The sequence below is a fragment of the Pangasianodon hypophthalmus genome, chromosome 6, assembly GCF_027358585.1.
Source record: "Pangasianodon hypophthalmus isolate fPanHyp1 chromosome 6, fPanHyp1.pri, whole genome shotgun sequence".
NCBI classification, from domain to species: Eukaryota; Metazoa; Chordata; class Actinopteri; order Siluriformes; family Pangasiidae; genus Pangasianodon; species Pangasianodon hypophthalmus.
In genome coordinates this window covers 3,288,566-3,309,874 of record NC_069715.1, presented here as the reverse complement: position 1 = coordinate 3,309,874, position 21,309 = coordinate 3,288,566, and the positions used below count along the sequence as shown (strand labels likewise).

At 38.7% G+C, this 21,309-nt stretch overlaps 1 protein-coding gene across 5 annotated transcripts in view; it reads right to left on the bottom strand.

Annotated features, from left to right (window-relative positions):
* The window catches only part of veph1 (ventricular zone expressed PH domain-containing 1), a 107,906-nt gene that overhangs the window by 29,383 nt on the left and 57,214 nt on the right, over positions 1-21,309 (bottom strand). For all 5 annotated transcript variants that reach the window (XM_026927188.3, XM_026927189.3, XM_053234978.1 and 2 more), the window contains exons 11-12: positions 20,452-20,586; positions 9,741-9,858 (exon numbers count right to left, since the gene is read on the bottom strand). In XM_026927188.3, the coding sequence (XP_026782989.1) occupies positions 9,741-9,858; positions 20,452-20,586 (253 nt within the window). The remainder of the gene's footprint in view (positions 1-9,740; positions 9,859-20,451; positions 20,587-21,309) is intronic.

The window sequence follows — 21,309 nt, the reverse complement described above, 5'->3', positions numbered from 1 at the left end:
TTATTCTCTCACTTCAGGCTTAAGAACGTATTTTGTTTGAAGCTGTCGGACGTCCTAAAGGCCAAATCCAGAAGTAAACTTTCACTTAGTGCCGTCTGAGAAAGGGGAGCTTGTCTGGATAGCCCACACGAACCTCCCATAGCAAACATGAAGCCTGTAACAGGCTGTGTATGTCACGGGACACGCTTTACCTCTCAGATCTGCTGCAATTATAAATCCAGGCTGTTCTTTTGGGTATCTGGAGGTCAGTGACTGTTCGCATGATTCATGGAGATTTTCCAGAAGTCCCAGAGCACTGATCGGCATTCTGCTTTACGGCTGATAACCTAAGGGAAAACTCTGACACTCAGATGTTGTTCCAGCAAACCCCTGCTGAGAATATCCTCTATTTGACTCTTTGGTTTGTGTTTACTGGGACAGGAGCTTGAATCCAGCTACGCTTCACTGATTTCAACCACATGTACCAGACAGCAACAAACAGTATGCAGGCTGGAAAGAGCAGGATTTGGACTCTGTAATGACTGTAAGATGATCACTACATGTTTTTATCATCCTGTTTTCACTATTTTTTATTACTTTCATAAGTTTTATTAGAATTTTTAATTATTGCTGCTTATTTATAACAACCTTCTAATGTCGTTTTTAAACATTGACGTTATATTATTTGTTATTTTGCACCTTTAATTTTCTACTGCAGAATCTGTGATAGGTGCAAACTAAGAATTTCGCTGTGCATATGACAGTAAAACTCCTGAATCTGGAATCTATTAAATATATAAAGATTATGCTGTTAATTCATTCACTCATTCGTTATATTGTCACTGTAAAATCCATGGAAAGCTTTTCTTCAGTCCATATTTTCTATCCCAGGGTTTTTTTTTAGGCTTAAAGGTGAATGCTTGTGTTTAAAGGAGGTGGTCAAGACACTACTGAAAAACCAACCTAGTCTCACTAAAAAATACATTTGCATCCAATTTTTTTTCTGCAGCACCTTCAATATGAATATCAATGTTCATAAGCACACGATGCGAATCAATGAATCAAACTTTCGCTTGGGTGCTCTGTATGCCACGTTCTGCACTAACATAATTTAACCACGCCCACTTCTGTCATAACGCTATTTGAAAAACATCAATATGTAAAATATGCTGGTATTTTCAAAATGCAGAAAGACTCTGTAGCCTGAAACATTTACAGCCTAAATAATTTCAGCACTTTGAAAATAGCCACGTTACTGTATTGTGTTATCAGATGACTTGCAAGCCTGATTGTGAGCCTGGCAAGTCTAATGATACGTCATGAAAGGCACAAACTTTATATATGAAGTGGGCTACGCTCACCAGGTTTAAAAAAGAGAGAAATTTATTTATTACATTTCGATCTTATCGATAGTAGTGGTAAAGCTTAGCTTGGTTAAATTATGTTGGTGAAATAATGTGGCATACAGAGCAATCAAGTTGTGAAATCCCCCCCAACACACACACCATGTCAGAGGTTTAGTGGACAAAAAAAAAGCTTTTTTTATGTTGTAGAATAAAAGGTTTTTGTGGATACGGCCTCAGTCTCACTGCCGAGCTGAGAAACAGTCCAACAGCAAAACGCATCCAGCTCACATCAGTGCTGCGGCCAAATCTGGCAGCGAAGAAGGCCTTCGAGGATGATAAATACACGTAAAAAAAGCCTCCCAATGGTAGGTGTATGTGATGAAATAGAAGCGGAGTGTACAGTATACATTTACTCAGTATTTAAATTCAAAGCTGCTGTGATTGACTGAGGGAAGCTTTTATGTCTGCTCTGTTTAAATGAGAAGTTGTCACATCTTACACCTAATTATAAAGATGTATAAAGATGAATATTTCTGGTACGTCTAACAATATGACTTGGTCTAAAAGACTGAGTATTGCATCACTGTAATATTAAATTACATATATTGTTACTGTATGTATGGAGAAAGACTGATATTATATTCATACATTGTGAAAATGTGATTATTCTCACAGAGATCTCATTACATGTCTTCCTCCAAATACTGGCTCAGGCACATTCCTGTAAACCACCAGACACACAGCACTAAAACCTCCACCACACCACACACACTACAGGGAGACACAGAGAGCCTGCAGCCCATAGGCTCGTCTACAGCCTAATTTACAACAGGTGAAGCAGAAATTCTGCCACGACCTCTTTAAATTACAGTTGAGTGCAAAGGTTTTCATCATCCCTGATTTTATGAACTATTGTAAATATACTGTACATGCAACTATTTTTCAATTTATCCACAAATAAAAGGAAATCCAGGAATAACGGAATGAGAATGAATCCTGCAACAAGACAACAACCTAAAGCATGATGTACAAACTCTTCGGAGGATAAGCAAGAAGTTATAAAGACAAAGGGTGGACATACTGTACAAGGTACATTACACTCTGGAGCAATATGACAAATAAATAAATAAATAGATAAATAAATAAATATCACATGATATTACTGGCATTTCTACGATACACGATATGTATTATCATATACAGGTTTGCTAATGAACCTTCAGCAAATCAGAAGTTATATATTTTTTAAAATATTACAAATAAAGTTCAATTAAAGTCTAAAAAATATATATTATTTAACACTGAGAAGGAGGAAAATTAAAGGGAAAAGTAATGAAATTTTAAAGATGACACAGAATTTCAACATAAACAAATCTTTAACATGTTATTACTCTGTTAAAAAAAAGTGCTAAAAGATGATTATTTATTTGTTTGTTTGTTTGATGGTTTGTTTATGGAAGGAGTCTCCAGTGTGAACACTCAAAAGTAATGCTCTAACTTTAAGTTTTCAGACATCTTCAGCTTTCTTGGCAACATCACCATCTGATTTTTTTTTTTTAATTAAATTTTATTTATTACCGTCAAGAGAGAAAAGAGAGGCTGGTGAGGGAACGACTGTTTATAGCTGCTATAACATAAGTGAAAAGAGGAACAAACTTGTTTCTCGGATATCCTACGACATTAAATAGAACTATAAATGGATAAAGTATGATGTGTGGTTCTTTTTTTGGCATGTTGCTCTGGTATAAGAGGAATAAAACGTTTCAGGATGTGCTATTATAGGAAGATAATCGACTTCAAGGAGGTAACAGTAACTCCGCTTCATCACACCACCCCATCGCTTCCTATAACAGTACGATGTGGAGTATTTTATTCGTTATTCAATTAGTTTTGAAGTATCAGGAAAGACCTGCCCAATATTTGATTCATTCATTCGCTCATTATATTGTCACTGTAAAATCCATGGAAGGTTTTTCTTCAGTCCATATTTTCTATCCCAGGTTTTTTTTAGGCTTAAAGGTGAATGCTTGTGTTTAAAGGAGGTGGTCAAGACGCTACTGAAAAACCAACCTAGTCTCACTAAAAAAACATTTGCAATCATCACACCACCCCATCGCTTCCTATAACAGTACGATGTGGAGTATTTTATTCCTTATTCAATTAGCTGACGCATCATTTGCATAAATAAAAGTCCAGTTTAGAAGTATCAGGAAAGACCTGCTCAATATTTGATTAGGATATCTATTGCTTAAAAAAATAACCCTACCTGCATGTAGAGTCCTGACCTAATAACGAAATATATTTAAAAATTTTTTGTCCAAGAGTTATATTCTCATGAAACACTGACGGATTTATCTCTATGTTAGCCAGCTCTCTGCAGTATAAACATTTTACACAGGCGTGACAAATCCGAATGGAAAACAAAACGATCACGCTGGCTCGTGCTTCCCCCGATTTCTTACTGTGAGATTAGTTTTGTATTTTACATCCTAATGAATAAAATGTGTTGAGACCCGGATCAGCCGTTACTCTGAGACACATTTACATTATAAGTGTTTCACAGCAAAACAAGGCCACGGGCGTAATAACTAACGCATGTGTGCTGACTCACGAAACGGCGGGCCCTTTCTGAAGGACGGCTCACATGGGGGTTTGATCAAGTGCACTGAGACGCCACCAAGACTGGGGTTCATGACTCAAGTGTTCAAAATCAGAGTTCCTAAGAGAACATGTCACATGACAGACTGTGTGTGGTGCTGTTAGAGGAAAATAATCACGAACAGGGTGGTGTGATGAAGCACAGTTACTCTCATCACCCTGAAGTAGGTTCGTTTTCACATATCAGCATGTCCTGAAGTGTTTGTCAATGATTACAATGATTTATTAAATAAAGAACAATGCATAGTAGTTTTTATCCATTTATAGTTGCATTTTTTGTTGTGGAACATCCAGGAAACACTCTCTCAAAAGTTAAGAAAAAAAAAAACAGCTTATCATATTACTGAGAAACTGTGAAACATAAACTTCCTTGTCCTGAAGATGTCAGAAAACTTAAAGTTACAGCTTTACCTCTGAAACTGGAGACTCCTTCCATAAATATTAAATAAACGTCTCCTTACAGAAAACGTTACCATAACAACGATTACACGTTTTTTTTATTACACTGTCATTCAAGTCCCTGTAACAGCAACAAACACACAAATTGTTGCTATAGAAACGATAACGTATTAGAACGAGCACATTAATATAAATCTGCACTACTGTCAGAGCTGCTGTTACAGAAAACTAATCAACACCTCCTGACCAATCAGAATCCAGACTCCAAAATGGCTGTGGCATAACGTTAAATAAAGAGTGTGTTGTGTGAGCTCACGAGGCAGGACACACGCCTGCATCGTCTACCCGAGCCGTCACGTTGCCAAGGCAAGCACTCTGAGTCCAGTGGCTGCTTTTCCAGACCTTCAGTAAACCCTGCAAACATTACACACTCCTATTAAAACCTCACGACACCCCCCTCACACGTGGAAGCCGTCCCACACACCAAAGCAGCGCTGCGAGATGGCGAGAGTGTGCGAATGATCACACTTGCTTAATGAGCGACTGCGCTGCGGTTTTAAATGGATCTTTTATTTTTTACTTTGCCACTCTTGCCCGTGCTGCCTAATCCGATTCTTTCCTTTATAAACAATGACAATAAAAATAATGTGTGTAGCTTTGACTTGGTCTGTTTAACCCACTACAGCAACTTTTACTGTCAGATTGTTAGGGAAGAAGAAAAAAAAAGGAGACACTTTAAACAACAGTTTAAAAAACTGTGGTTTAAGAGCTTACTGTGGACTTTTACACAACAATAAATGCTACAGTTACAGCACCGATGAAAATTACAGAAATACCGAAAAAGCTAATAAACTTTAACTTATGTGCTTTGGCTTAAAAAATTATGACCTGAGTCGTAACTCTGGACAAATATCTTCCTCCCTTGTCTTTTTGTGCACTCAAATAATTAACATTACTACACTTTCTCTTTGTATAACGCCGCTCAGAGTAAAATGTGGTCTTTAGTACCAAAAGAAAATTCTTAGAATTCTAAGAAGTGTATTCCTACTCTTAAGAGCAATGTACAGAAAATTCTCAACTTTTAAATGGCCGTGATTCAGAGCTGTCTCAAAATGATACGAGGAGTGAAAAGTGGCGGCACTGAGACAGAAAAAAAACAGTTTATAAGACTGTACTGGATTCTGATTGGTCCGAAGGTGCTGATTAGTTTTCTATAACAGCAGCTCTGACAGTAGTGCAGCTGCAAATCACAAGTTTATATTAATGCACTCCTTCTAATACGTTATCGTTTCTATAGCAACAGCTCTTTCACAGGGATGTGTACTTGTATATCTGTAAGGAGAAGGAGTCTCCAGTGTCAGCGCTTTGTAACAGTCAGAGGTAAAGCTGTAACTTTAAGTTTTCCGACATCTTCAGGACAGAGGAGTTTACGCTTTGTGGTTTCTCAGTAAGACGACAAACGTGTTTTTTTTATAACTGCTATGATGAAAGTGCTAGCAGGAACGAACTTGTTTCATGGACATTCCACAACATTAAATGCAACTATAAATGGATAAATAGTACAACGAGCTGTTCTTTAATTAATAAAAATTGCAATCATTGGCAATTTGCTGTGATATCAGAGGAATAAAACACTCGAATAAAACAGGAAAATACTCAACTTTGGTACAGTAACAGTAACTCCATCAAGTAGCATCATCACACCATCTTGTTGTGGATTATTTTCCTACAACAGCACACCCTGAAGCATTTTATTCCTTACATAAATCTTAGAATTGATTCACAGCTCCTCAGGGTGCAGATAAAACAGAGCAATTACTGCATGTCCTCTTCACTGACCTGACTTCATATACGTCTAATATTGATTCTGTTGCCACTGCAGTGCAAATAGCATTTCTCTAAATGTTTTATTCCTTTTATACCATAGCAATGTATCAGTAATTAAAACTTATTTATTAATGAACAATACACCATAGTTTTTCAATTTATTGTTCAATTTAATGTTGTGGAACATCCTCAAAACAAGTTCCTGTTGTCAGGTAGATTATAGCAGCTGTTAACATTCGTTCCCTCACCAGCCTCTCTCTGTAATCTCTCTCTTGAAGTTAATTAAAAAAAAAACAGAAAGCATAAACTCCTCTATCCTGAAGATGTCAGAAAACTTGGAAAAATCTTTCAAAGATGGCACCATATCACATTTTCTTTTTTGGTACCGATACTAAACCTTGAGTACCAGCAGATACTGATACCCATCCGATATTGTTTTCTTTATAAACTACTAAGCTTTAAAAAGTTTTTTTTTTTAAATAAAGCACTTCACAGTTAAACTCTTTCACACAAAAAAATCACTCACATCATAAATATAATAAATATAATAAAGTCTAAAATATAAATATAATAAAATCAGTCCTAACAAAAGAAAAAAACAGTCAAGTGCCATCTCAACCAGAAACACATCATCATGACCCGGCATGTCAAAGTATTAAAGGTGATTTTCTGTATGAAATACAATGGAAATTGTCTGGTTTTTTTTTTTTTGAGTTGTTAAACACCATTTTTAATTCCACAGTATCTGGTAGTGCAAATTTTCTGCAATGCCCAGTAAATTGCAAAAGAAAGCAAGACATCGCTATGCATGGTGGTGCTTCATGAGTAATAATACAGTGCACTATCCAGTGAATATAATTTGTCCACTGAAGAATGAAAATACCACAAAATGAATCCAGACCACTGACTAAATCCAGACCCAACACTGGCTCCACAGCTTTATGCTTGAGTACCTCAGTGGAATGGAGGACTCATCAGGGCCCAGCTGTGTGATAATCTGCATAGAGTGTCAGCATGCTGAAACTGCTTGGTAACAACCCGTGAGCTAGTTACATGGTTGAGTAAAAGCAAACACCGAGGCAGGAGGTTAGGAGGTGAAACAAGAAGATACCGCTGACCCAGGATCAGTGTTTCTACTCCAACATCCAAAACAGTTGATGTGAACAGACAGCTCAGATGTTAGGTCATCACGCGGAGGTGTGAGGTAATGAAAACTTCGACTGTCTAAAGCACAAACATCAAATAAAAGATCACTGAGATCTGAGGCAACGCAAAGGACGCATATATTTCATGTGACTTTTTAAAACCTGGCAAGACTTCGCTGTATGTATTTACGTTGTGTGTGAGAGTTTCCTAACTCTGATGTTGATTAGTTCATGAAATGTAAAACCATTGTTAAAAACTTGGACTGGATGCATAAGCAAATCAATAAAACAGTGCAACAAATCAGAAACATTGCTACACAAAGAGTTGAACGTGCCCAAGGGAACTAGTTTCTTTTTGAAAATGTTAAGACAGTCTCTGCAACATCGGCCAAGAGACAAAACAGACTTGTGCTCTTCCATGAAGATCTACTTCAGATCTGCTCTGCTGGTGTGGATTAACATCTCTGCACCTTGGAGGCACGAGCATTTAGTGAAAGAACAGAGGGCTTTCCCTGAGAAACCTCTCACATCAGTCACGTGTGTGTGTGTGTGTGTGTGTGTGTGTGTAGGATAAAGACACACTGAAGACACAGCCTGAAAACTGACCAGTGATGCTCCAGGTTACGCTCCTACATTAACAGCAGCAGGACCTTCTTCTTCTTCTATTTGTTCTTCTACTACTCCTTATTCTTCATCATTGTCATCAACATCATCTTTTTTCTTTTTCTCCTCCTCAACATCTTCTTATTTTATTTATTATCCACCTCCTTTTTTTCTTTTTTCTTCTTTCTCTTCTACAATCTCCTCTTCCTCCTTCCCTTTCTTCATTTTGTCTTCTTCTTCTTCTACTACTCCTTATTCTCCTCCTCCTCCTACTAATTCTTCTTCTATTACTCCTTATATGCATCCTTCTTCTTCTCCTCCTCCCCTCATCCATCATTATCTTTTCTTCTCTTTCATCGTCTCTTTCATTACATACCTCCTTTTTTACCTTCTTCATTTTTTTAATTTGCTTCCTCCTACTGCTCCTATTCCTTCTTCTTCTCATGCTTTGTCAACCTCTTCTTCTGCTCCTCCTACTTCTCCACCTTCAATATCATCATCATCATCTTCTTCTTCTTCTCCTTTCACTTCTACTCTTCTAGTTCTCTATCATCTGCTGTGTCCAACACTATCACCAGCTCCCTATATGTTGCACTATTTTCAGGATCTGATATTTTGTCATCCAGCGCACTCCTTTAATCCTACAATCCCAATATCTAGTGGAGTTATTTAGCTAGATAAAGTAGCAGACATCTAGAGATAACAAGTAGGCCAGGTTATAAATGTGCTATATATGGTATAATGTTATAGTTTGAGAGGATATAAAATTGTATAAGAACATAACAAGCATCACCTTTTAGGCAGGAGCAGTTATCAAGTCTGATAAAACTCCCAGGTGTTTCCAGCACTGAGAAAACAGACTGATGTTCCTATTCGTCTTTCCTCTTGCTCAGTCCCTTTCCTTACTGGGCGTTTTCCTTTCTGCTGCACTTTTCCTTTTCATTTCCTGTTTTGAACTGCAGACCATTAGGATGGCAGAACTAGAATGATGAATGTCAGCATTTCCAACTCTTTCTTCCATAAGATCCATCAATATCTCTAAGCTGTAATTACAGGTCTTAGTCATATTTCCTGCTCCATCATGCTGGCTTTACACTTCATATTAATTTTTAGCACACACAGGATGGAACAGCTTCTTGCAGGAAAATATCCTGATGAGTTCACACTATGTAAGGAATAAAACACTTCATGTTGTGCTGTTAATGGAAAATAATCAGTGATGGAGTGGTGTGATGAAGAGGAGTTACAGTTACCACACTGAAGTTGATTATTTTCTTAAAAATGTTTCAGAAAAAAAAAACAAAAACGCACAGCTTTTCATGTTACCAAGAAAACACGAAGCAAAAACTCCTCTGTCCTGAAAAACGAAACGTTTACAGCTTTACCTCTGACTGTTGCAAAGCACTGACACTGGAGACTCCTTCCATAAATGGTAAATAATCCTTAAAGAAAATGTCACAATATCAACACTTTACACACTTTTTTAAATGTGGAGCGTCTGCTGTTCAAGTCCCTGTGTATGGGCTGTTACTATAGAAACGATAACGTATTACAATGAGCACACTGATATAAACTTTCTACGATTATCAGAGCTGCTGTTATAGAAAATTAAATCAACACAGTCTGAGCAATCAGAATTTTGGTTTGAAAAACAGATGTGTAAAGAAGGCTTGGTCACACTGACGTTTAAATTTTTAATTTCATTTACATTTAAATGTTCATCCTAGCTTCAAGTAATCCGGACATTTTAACAATCTGAAAATAAATCTGGAATGAAATGTACCAGTGGCTTTCTCCGGGTTGTTGCACATGAAACACAGCCAGCCTCCCTCCTCCTCACTGTAGCCGAAGAGGTCAAAGAAGCGCACCTCCTCCAGGTGGATCTGCAGACTGTCCAGGTCCTGCAGCAGAGGAGGAGTGTGTGAGTGTGTAGAGTACCAGGAAATGAGTCAAGGCGAGAGAAATGACAGTGCTGCTTCATCTGCCAGCTCAGTTCAGCGTCCTTACATTAAAGCATAAATAAAATCCAACTGGTTTCAGGTTTTTAAAAGCAAGCGGTGACTTTTTTATAGCGTTAAGCGTTAAGAGGTCATAATAAATCACTTGCAATCATAATATTACTAAAAGAGTTACTTTTTTTATTAATAAATGTGTTTCAAATTTCTCATGGACTGTAGGTAATAAAATTCTGTTACAGAAATAAAATAAATAAAACAGCATACAATATTTTAGACCTTTGGACTGTTTAAGGAAGCTCTGAGGAATGCAGGAATCTTGGAAACCCAAGCTCCCTCAATTGTCTTATAAACTCCTGACGCAATTTACTACTCACTTGCCAATCATTTACGTTCCCACCAAAGCTAGTGAGGGGAATCCTTCAGGAATTATGCAAAGGAATGGGATTGGTAACACCAATCTCTCAGACAATACTGTAAGCACACTGAAACCTATGCAATATTTACACCGGGAAAGTTCCTCGTATTCAGAGTCGGGTTACGCACAGATGTCAGTCAATTTTCTGGGCAACGCAATCAGACTATTAACATTACCTGTGTGTGGGTCACACTGTCACTCCTGGCCCCTTCCTACCAACACAGGGCAACCTCACCCGAGGTCTAGATGAGTGCTAATCTTATTATTCACTTCCTGTTCTTCTTTTATTTTCATTTCCGGTTTATGGAATATAAAAGCAGTCCTGCCTTTGGATTCAGTGAGTAAGTTCTAAGCCTCGTTTGTCTTTTTTCTGCTTTGCTTGTATATCAACTCTGCTATAATGATTTTGGATTATTCCTTCCTGGTTCGGGAATTGTGTATTGCTTCATGGTACTGGTTTCTGAACTGTCTTCTAGCTTATGAGTTTGGATGTTGAATAATAAACTACACAAAAAGCCTAATACTTCTCCTGAGGCTCCCTGATTACACACGCCTCAAAGTTGCCAGATTTTTTTTTTTTAGTAGAAGCATCCGAGATGGGGATTTTTAAAACTGTCTAGACCACTGCCTTTAAGCCAAAATAATATAATATAGAATATACAGACTGAAGAAATAGATTTCATTTTCTTTGCCGTTTAACGTAATATGCAAGAGACAGACATTAAATTATTAAATCTGTACAGTTCTCAGATACGTCTGATCAGTAAATTCAGCAGTATTTTAGCATGCCTATTTTTAATCTACATATGTTGCTTTTTATTCACACGTTGCTAATACAATGCTCAAGTTTATATCAAAGAAACACTTTTTAAATATTTTACTCTTTATTCCTTGGAGCTTAAAGTATTTCCAAAAAGAAAATCACAGCCAACAAACAAGGCTATTATGTCACCCAGCTGAATTTCATTGGAAATTAAGGTAAAATAAGTTTTTTTGAGCATCTTTCCAAGAACTTGAGCACATTTTGCCCAAGAGAGAAATTACGCAATTGTATTTCTTCTTTTCTCTGTGCGCCTTAGACTTTGATTCACGATCATATTTTTTTCCAACTGGCTCAAAATCATTTATATTAACTAACTGCATAGCAACTCGACAGCATAAATGCAGTAACTACCAACTGGAATCAAAACTCTGATCTCCTGAGTCACAGGAAAATTTTCTTGATGATGATAAACTACCCCTCACCTTAGGACCACATCTCAGCCACCTTCAGGCTTTCCATTTACAAGCTCATACAATTGTATGAGCAATATACTCCATCTTTCCGAGAAGGAGACAGCACTACTCTGAACTAAACACACACCAGGCAGACTAAAGCTAGCTCTCAGATCCCGAAACAATAGTATATTGTATACAAAAGGGCAAAATGGCGTCTGATGAAATCCTTTTGGAGGAATCTGGATGGCATTACAATTTCCAGATGAGTGCTAATCTATCTAAAGCGGCTTTAGCAACCACAAAATCCTACAAGTTTACACATGAAACAGTGTGTTTAGCCCTGCGGTATATCGACAGAAATCATAAAATTGAATCCTACTATATTCCCAGTAAGATGTGACTTCAGTGTTATGCATGTTTTGGGGCTGTGTCTTCTCCAAATTAATGACGATCCTTATAATGATCTAGGACTGTCTACTTGACCAGGACAGGAAGGACAAGTTTGTTGTCTATGCTTATATCACACTAAGTGACAGGAAATGGTAATTTGCCATTCCATTTAGACTTATAAACCTAAAATATCCTCAAAAAAAGTACTGCACATGTATTATACATTAGCAATGAGGGAAAAAAAAATGGCACAACAGCACAGAGCTAAATAAGAACCATGTGTGGGAAGGAGAAAGGGTAAATGTGTGTCTTGGAGGAAGAGAAAACCAAGCATCTCCTACCTAGAACAAATCTGCCACTGAGCTAGCTTACGTCCTATCCGGTTAACTCCAGAGGAGACTGGGAATTTATGACCTGGTTCACGTACGCTAGTGGAGGTCAAAATAAACCTCAGCTGTCCAAAGTTAGATCCCTGTTATTAATCAAAAATATAGGAATTTGTCTACAGAGACTATAATGCTGATGCCCAGGAACTGAGTTTTGATGAGTTCTGTTTTGGCTCCCTAGTGATTCACTTGGAGTATACATGAGAAAATAAAGGACAGTAAACACCACTCAGAGCATCTTCAAGCCTTTTGTAGACACCCTATATACACAGCATACAAGTAAACCCTTAAATATTGACTCAAAAACACAGATGTAAGGGACAAACCTGACACTAACAAAGCTAACAAAAGGTTGATTTTAAAAGAATAGTTCCCCTGGGCTTTACACAAGACCAAAGAGAAGCCAGAAGGAAGTGATTCAAGGGGTAGAGTAAGGAGAAAGTAGATGAGCTGTATAAAAGGTGCCAGTCCATTAAAGACCTTCAAAACAAACAATAAAACCTCAAACTAGAGGCTGCAAGGGACTGGAAGCTCGTGATCAGGAGCAAAATGTGTGGTTCAACGTTGTGTATTCGCTGTAATTGAGACAAAGATGAATGGATGTCAGCTGTGTATACAGTTATGATAACCAATACAGGATGAGATAAAGGCAGGGATGATTTTATCTAGGCTGGAGAAAACTTTCTTTGACACAGAGTATTTGCTTACTAAATGTGAAGTCTAAAAAAAACACCAAGGTTTTTGGCATGGTATTTTATGTTCTGTGATTAATGGCCTGGGCTTTTCAAATGACTGTTTTCCTTACATGCTTCTTTACATTTCCAAACCTTCAGACTCCAGGAACTACATGGAAAACAATGCAAACACAGAAGTGGGTTGGGAACCTGTGTTCAGTGCCACACAATCCTGTGAATTAAAGACTTAGTAAAGCCCAGAGTTGTCCACTATGTGTTGAATGCAAAGTCCTAAGCCCTAAAGCACAAGTCAAGTTCAGAGTCCAGAGCTCCAAACCCTAGAGTCCACGTTATATCCACAGTCATATGCTCTAGAGTCTGAGGAAAGTTCAGCTTCCTAAAATAAGATTGAGATTCAAGTCTAGACTTCCAAGCCCTAAAGTCTGAACTGAGTCCAGAGTTCCAATCTTTAAAGTCCGAGTTAAGTCTTGAGTTCCAAGCCTTAGAGTCACAGTTGAGTCCAGGGCCCAATCTTTAAAGTTCAAATGTTTCCAGATTCCCAAACCACAGAATCCAAATCAAGTCTCAAGACCTAAAGTCCAAGAAAAGTCAAAGAGCTCCAATCCTTAAAGTCTGAGTAGAGTCCAGAAACCAAACCAAAGAATCCAACTCCAGTCCCAGAGTCCCAAGCCCTAAAGTCAGAGTGGACTCCAGAGTCCCAGGCTTGAGAGAATGAGTTTATTTCAGCCAGAGTTTATTTTAAGTCATGGATTCAGACTCAAAAACCTAAGTTCCCAAGCCTTAAAGTCTGAGTAGAGTCCAGAGTCCCAAGCCCAAGAATCCCAATCTAGTCGAGTCTAAGCCTTATTGACACGGAGTTGAGTTGCAATCCCTATCTCTGATGCGAGGTCACTTTCAAGGGCTGCAGTTTCTGGGTCATGTATATCAAATATCCATGAAAAAGAATACGACCAGGGATCAGATTTAGCTCTCAAACACAATTATATGAGTAGGAAAGAGCTGAAGCTATGATCACCAGCATGAGTCATTTAGAACATTAAATCATGTAAGGGCCTGAGTGAATGAAACCCCCTAAGTGTGACATTTTTTCCTGGAAAGTTCAGCGAGAATGAATTAAAGTCACGTACAGGACATAATGGCACTAAAACGCCCAGGCGCGATTGGGACTTAAATGGAGATCTACACCAGTAACACCAGATTACTGTAGCGGCACGCTGATTTTTTTTCCACTGTGGCCATATTTGCCATATGTTAACAATAGTATAGTCCTTTCACTGGATTACTGTAGTTAAGGAAAAATCAACATTGCAAAACTGCAGTAACTGTACAGCTGTCTGAAACATTAGCTGCAAAGGTTTTCAAGAAGATTTACAAGGGAAGTAGTTAAGATTATAAAGACAGAAAATTTCTCAACCTGTTTTGGAGACCTAAATGTGGCTAGAACAAGCGAGAAATCCAGTGTAAGGAATGAAATACCTGAACCCTTCTACTATGCCTCTGGAGTAGCCTAATTTAAACCACCGTGACCCTGACCAGCAGAGCCGTCTCTTGCTGTAAGTGGTAGACGTGGTTGCTTAGGACCCCGGACCACTAGGGGGCACCATGATTTTTAAAGATATGCAAAAACACAACAACAAAAAAACCCACACACTTTACTATCATTTGGCAAAAATGTATCAGGCAGTCACAGGGGCCCCCTTGTGGTGTGAAAAGAATAGAAACTGCTATTTACTTAAAACAAATTGATAACTAACATAAGAAGATCACAAAGTAGTAATCATGAAGCATTCATATCTATCCGGTGTGCGAAAATGCAAAAAGAAAAATGACAAACGTACCCAAAACACCAAAAGAAGTGAACGCTAATAAATTGGATTTAGTCAGATTGTCTGCTTTCTTGTCTATGCTTGCTGTAATTTAAATGGAAAAGGTTAGTGGCTAATTAGCTAGCTAGCTAGCTTCTAGAGCAAGAAGTGTTAGGCTAACACACATTAAGTTGTTACTACTAGGTATGTTATATATCAGTGTGGGTGAGGTGCTCCACTGACTTAGTGTGAATGAATGAACCTTGCAAATGCACTACGCAGCGAATCGTGTTCATGTTAATGAATGTGCTCTTTCTTCGTCCTGCGACCTTCAACCTTCCACTCGTTTGACATTTCTGTTGCTTCCTCCAGTGTTCTTATTCTCACCTCTAGTCTCAACAAGTAATCTGTACATATTTGGATTTGGATTTGTTTAGAACACATTATATGTCTTCATACTGTATTCGAACGACGTGTTGTATTTAGTTACAGCCCTACTGTAAAGGTTTCTAGGCTTTCATGGGAATTACAGCTAGCACTGACATGTCTCAATGGCACAGGAAAACTAAACTAAATGCTAAGTGTTTGAGTTCCCATGGAGCACATGAATGCAATAATAATGTGTGGTTTCTTATCTCGACTCGCTGATACACTGATGACTCAAAGTGACTCAGGCCAGCAGATGACAAACAGGAAACACAATCTGGTGAGTCACTTCAGCTTGTATCCACAGACACCTTACTGAAATACATCACAGATATTTCACAAAGGAGCTAGCCTGATAAGGTGGTGATGGGCATCACACTCCACTCTTTCCTGTTCCAAACTATGAGCTGTACATGAGCACTAAAATATTCCTGATATGTAAGTGGAAACATGTCAACGCCGAGGTCTGCTTTAATCCCAAAGCCCCAAAGCCTTGTTCTTAGGTTCAGAGGGTTTCAGAAAGAGTCGAGGGATCCTGAGACCTGCTCTCATTTCCCCTGCCTGGTATAATTTGTAAATGAATTCCAAAAGTCTGATGGTCTCCTTCTATTTGTGATGGATTGTTCTGTAAAACTCGACCCACTTGTCCATTTGGGGAGTATCATGTTTCTTTTGTACTCTTTCTGTTTTTTTACACACACACATGCAACGCATCTTATCACATTAAACACACAGTGAAATAAAACAACGAAAGCCCCCACATGGCTGTGCTGTTTTTTTTTTTTATTTACTGCCCATATGCCATGACCTGTCACTGCCAAGCCAACACGGTTCTAATGCCTTCAATATGGTATAGAGAGTAAATTCTTCCAGCGAAGACCTCCAGCGGCTCCTTTTCTCCCTGCGTTCTAATCAGAAAAAAAATTCTTCATATAAAGACGTATGGAGCCTTCATAGCCTTGCTGGAACTGTTTGTGCAAATGGGACTTTTTCAACCCTCTCTCTCTCTCTCTCTCTCTCTCTCTCATGGAATGATACAATCTCTTAGTGCTGTTTAAAATACATACAGTGTTGGATTACGCCCAGAGGAGCGCCGGCAGAATCTACGTGAATGTATATGGGGTCTTATCCTCATATATCCTGCTTTCAGTCCCAGCTTCCTGTCAACAGACTGTCCATGTTTAGTGCTCTGATGGGCTGCAATGGAGTAAATGAGTCGCTCTGTTTGGGTATCTGAGTTGGCCATTTAAAACAATTCCTAGTCAGATTCCACCAAGCAGAGCCATGATTTAAAAAGAAAATCCTAATAAAGACTACGCACTGGGATTAATATGTTTTACGCTCGTGGGGAAAGTAAAAAAACAACATGTACTCTTGTTACAGTACTTGACTACATGGTTTACTGAATTTTTAAAAAAATAAAACATTCAACTTCATTACAATTATTTTTGATCACTGTTACAGAGTAAAAAAATTAGAATGCATGCAAACCCGATAATTTATAAGTCAATTACAAGACAGCATGTGCAGTTTTTAAATAACTAAACTTCAAAACCCAATCAAAATAAAGCAGTTTCCTGATAATGGTCTACACGTCTGAGACAGTGAAGGCAGATGAGCATCCCTGTCCCAATCAATCTGCTATCTTCATGACAGTTATCTGCAAATTATGCAAACCATAACCCACGAAAATACCAGCAGTTTACAGCTCAATAGTCGACCTGCAGAAAACCATGTACAGGTAAGCCATTAGCTAGCTGAGTGAGCTAGACTAGCTTAAAGCACCTAGAGATGTCATGTTGATGTTCGGTACCGATCACATGTTGTGCTAAATACTGTATATCTGAGTGCTACTACAGCCTATAGGTAATGCTCAAGGGGCATCATTGCTATACAGCTAACTATGTAGCTAGAAACATGTAAGAAGTAACAAGACCTAGCAAGCTAATGAAACCTCAACAGCACTTGGCTAGGTTATAGCTAGCCAGCTGACGTTACCTTTCTTTATATGTTGGAGGTGGTGGAGGTGATAATGGAGGTGGAGTTCACTTCAGCATCATAACACAATTGTTCAAAAATGCACTCCTTGGATATAGAACATTTTCAGATGAGATGCGTCAAATGTGGACGAAAGACGGAAAAGTAATTACTTGCACAAGTATTTTTTTTGAACAAACAACTTATTTACTCCTAAGTAATTTTCATCACTATTTTTACTTTTTCTCAAGTGAGTTATTACTTTATTAGCAGTACTTTTACTCAAATCAGTGTGTTTTATACTCTTTCTATCACTGCTTACGCTGCCTCCCATGTGTGTGTGTGCCTGTGTGTGCCTGTGTGTGCCTGTGTGTGCCTGTGTGTGTGTTGCGCAAGCCTGTTTTCTCTCATTAGCAGCAAGTTTGTTTTTGATGTGCAGCAGCCGTACAGAACACAGCGTTTTCGTTTTCTATATGCTCCTCTTCCACCATGTGCTTCTCATTTCCCAGTTGCCAAGCATCTGCTCCTCATCCACAGAGGTTGCAAAGTTCTGTCTTCTTTTTGACCTATCAGCGTATATCGTAGGCAGTGATGTTCCTGTCCAGACAGTAGCTATTATAGAAAGAAAAAGTGTCCATGGTCAGCTGAAGAAGAACGAGCCACACATGAGGTCAGAAATGAGCGTTATGTTTGGATGGACAGCCAACTTAAAGCAGAGCAAGAAGATCATTAATTGGCATGGGAATCGGAACGGATCACGTCATGATAGTGTCTCAGCATACTTATCTGATTAAATGAAGAGCCTGATGGGCTTTTGAGGTTATCAACAACACATGGTTTGGAGTACAGAACAGAGCTCCAGTGATAAGAGAGGCTCGGTACAGTGTTTATTAGCAGCTCACTGAGCGCTGCAGCCAGGCCATTTTGGACTACGTCAGTCGAGTGCAGATGTTTACGTGAACACCGGCCTTTAAGAGCAGGACAGACAATAAATCACAGGCCAAGCCGAGGCCAGGGCGATGTTATAGCAACACTAGGACCTTTTTTCTTTTTAAAAACGGAGTTTATGAGAATACCTGAAAGAGGGGGCTAGAACTTGGCCGTCTGCTGTGTGTATATACTTTGTAGGGTTTCAACAACGAAACTTATCATATTTTTTACTTTTTTTTCTGAAGAAGAATTTATTTTGGTTTGAGATTTAGATGTTTATACTTTAGTACTTATGGAGTTTAATGGAAAAGCACTGAAAGATATACACATGGTCCATATGGTTGGCACATTCTCAACATGTGTGCAGTAAATCACACTCAAGGAAGACGCACTGCTCTTAGTTTTTACGATAAGAAAGAAAGCGACAGGAGAGATGAGAAGGCAGAATAACAGCTGGGTTTCCCTTCTAGACCTATTTATTTCCACTTCCATGACGTCTGCTTTAGAGACACAAGCTTGTGAGTGGATGATCCTGCTTACGCAACACTTTGAGATAAGATATGACCACAAAGAAGACATTATGAGAAGCAAACCACTGTGCTGCTTTCCTCATTCTGTAACCACAATAAATCCTGCAGAGTGGGAATTCTGCAGCGTGCTCAGCAATGGACGTTGTGAAATTATTATTTAATATTTTGAAATTTCTAAACCTCTGGAACACTGTGACACTTTTTTGTTTGTTTGTTTGTGCTTATCTCCACACCCTAGCTGAATATAGGTACATTTACTGCTGTGGAACATCTGTGAAACAAGTTCCTGCGAATGAGTTGTTACTATAGAAACGATAACATATTCGAATAAGTGTATTAATATAAAGCTGAGATTTGCAGCTGCACTACTGTCAGAGCAGCTGTTACAGAAAATTAATCAACACCTTCTGACCAATCACAATCCAGAATTCAGTAACGCTGTAGTTTAAAGAAAGTTAGTCTTTTTTTTTTTTTTTTTAATAGTCAACTGGCAGACTGGTATCTATAATGTGGCCACAAAAATAGCAAAAAGCATAAAACACTGGTTGATTATCAACCAAATTAGCAATATGCTGGCAATATACCATGTAAAGGAGTCCATTAAAGTCGAAGTCAGCCTAGAAAAGTAGTAGGAGATGGTGACCCGTTCTCTTTTGGGTACTGTTTGCTCCTATTTTTGTTTATAATTTTGGCTTATTGCCTGCTATCCATTTAGCTAATTGTGTTCATGTACTAATAGCTAATATCCTCCTTGTGATTAGCGTTCCTGTTTTGATTTCCTTGTGTCAGGAGAGAGGTCATAGGTGAGAACTGAAGCATGCAGAGGATTTAGGAGTGAGGGGTCAACCATCATGTTCGTCAGAGAAATGAGACAAATGCGAGGGCACTTGTGGATTCATGGGGGCCAGGAAGGGGGAGTGCGGCACCCCCATGGTTGAGAAAATATTGTGAAAGTGCCATCTAGGGAGGACCATATAATAGATAAAATGTGATAACGTGCACTCTAGGGTGCCCCATAAAGTGCCCTCAGGAGTGACCCATCATTACATTTGGCTTGAAAAAGTGCTGATAGATATGATATATATACGATAAAATATGATAAAGTGCCCGTACAATGGAGAAAATGTAATGAAGTGCCCTAATGGCTGCCCTTTAAATGGAAAAAAGTGATGGAGTGCGCTCTAGGGTGCCACTACATATGTGGAAACCTGATGAAGTGCCCTCTAAGGTGTCCTTCCAGCAGAGAAAACGAGACACAGTGCCTTATAGGCTCTTCTACATACAAGAGTAAGAGATGGAGTGCCCTCTAGGTGCTGCAACATATGTGAAAACCTGATGAAGAACCTTCTACGGTGTCCTTCCAAATGAGAAAATGAGACAAAGTGCCTTACAGGCTCTCCCACATGCAAGAAAATGTGATGATGTGCCCTCTAGGTGCTGCAACATATGTGAAACCATGATCAAGTATCCTCTAAGGTGTCCTTCCAAAGGAGAAAAATGAGACAAAGTGCCTTATAGGCTCTCCCAAATGCAGGAAAATGTGATGATGTGCCCTCTAGATGCTCCAACATGAAAGAAGAGGATCCCTTAGTAGTTAATAGTTAACAAGTTAATGCCCTCTAGGTGCTCCTGTTTTTTCTTTCCCCTTTTTATTTTTTTGTCCCTGTCCCTTGGGCAGCCTGTATCCGCCCTGTGTGAGGGATGAAGGAGGGAAGTGGAAGAAAAGCAGAAATATAGATATAGGTAATATTTCACCTGTCTTACCTTCTTCTGTGGAACAGCAGTTTGCGTCATGGCCAGTTCGAAGCTGTGAGCTCCTTTAAGCTGCGTTTTCTCCCAAAGTCTCCTGAGCTGCTGCACACACACATCCTCAGAGCTTAGAGCTTCATCCGTCTTGCTCTGTAGTGACACACAAACACACAAAAACACACAGTCATATGTACACATCCTCAAAACCTACATGCTCATTGGTCTGATTCCTCAGACATAAACAAATATGAGGATTTGGTCACTCCAAAAATTCCAAAATAATTCCATATAGTCGGAAAGAAAAAAAATCCAGGACTTTGGTGATACGATTGTCTCGACTAAAATAGAGAAACGTGCAAACTCATGTAATGTGTAAGGTATTAATCAATTGGGAGCATTCTGTAATAGGAAAATAATCAACCATGAGGTGGTGTGATGAAGCAGACTTACTGTCTCCACCCTGAAGTTGAATATTATCCAATAACAACACATCCCAAAGTGTTTACGACAGCAATTTCCCCAAAATGATCATTTTTCATTTATTAGAGAGTGACACATCATACTTGTGATCTGTTTATAGTACTATGTGATCTGTTTACACAACTATAAACAGTCGTTCCTTAACTCTTCTTTTTTCTCTCTTGAAGCTACACAGCTTGTCATGTGACCGAGAAACACAACACGATTTTCAGCTTTTTTTTGCAGATTGATGTTTTTGCAATTATCTGTAGTCATTGTAAGTAGCATGAGTACATCTGAGATTTGCACTTTTACAGCTGAACTGCGTAAAACTGTATACCCTTAATGCTAATATACTCATGAAGAAAGTGATCAGCGCCCCCTAGGGTCCTCCATGATATTTGAATGCAATTA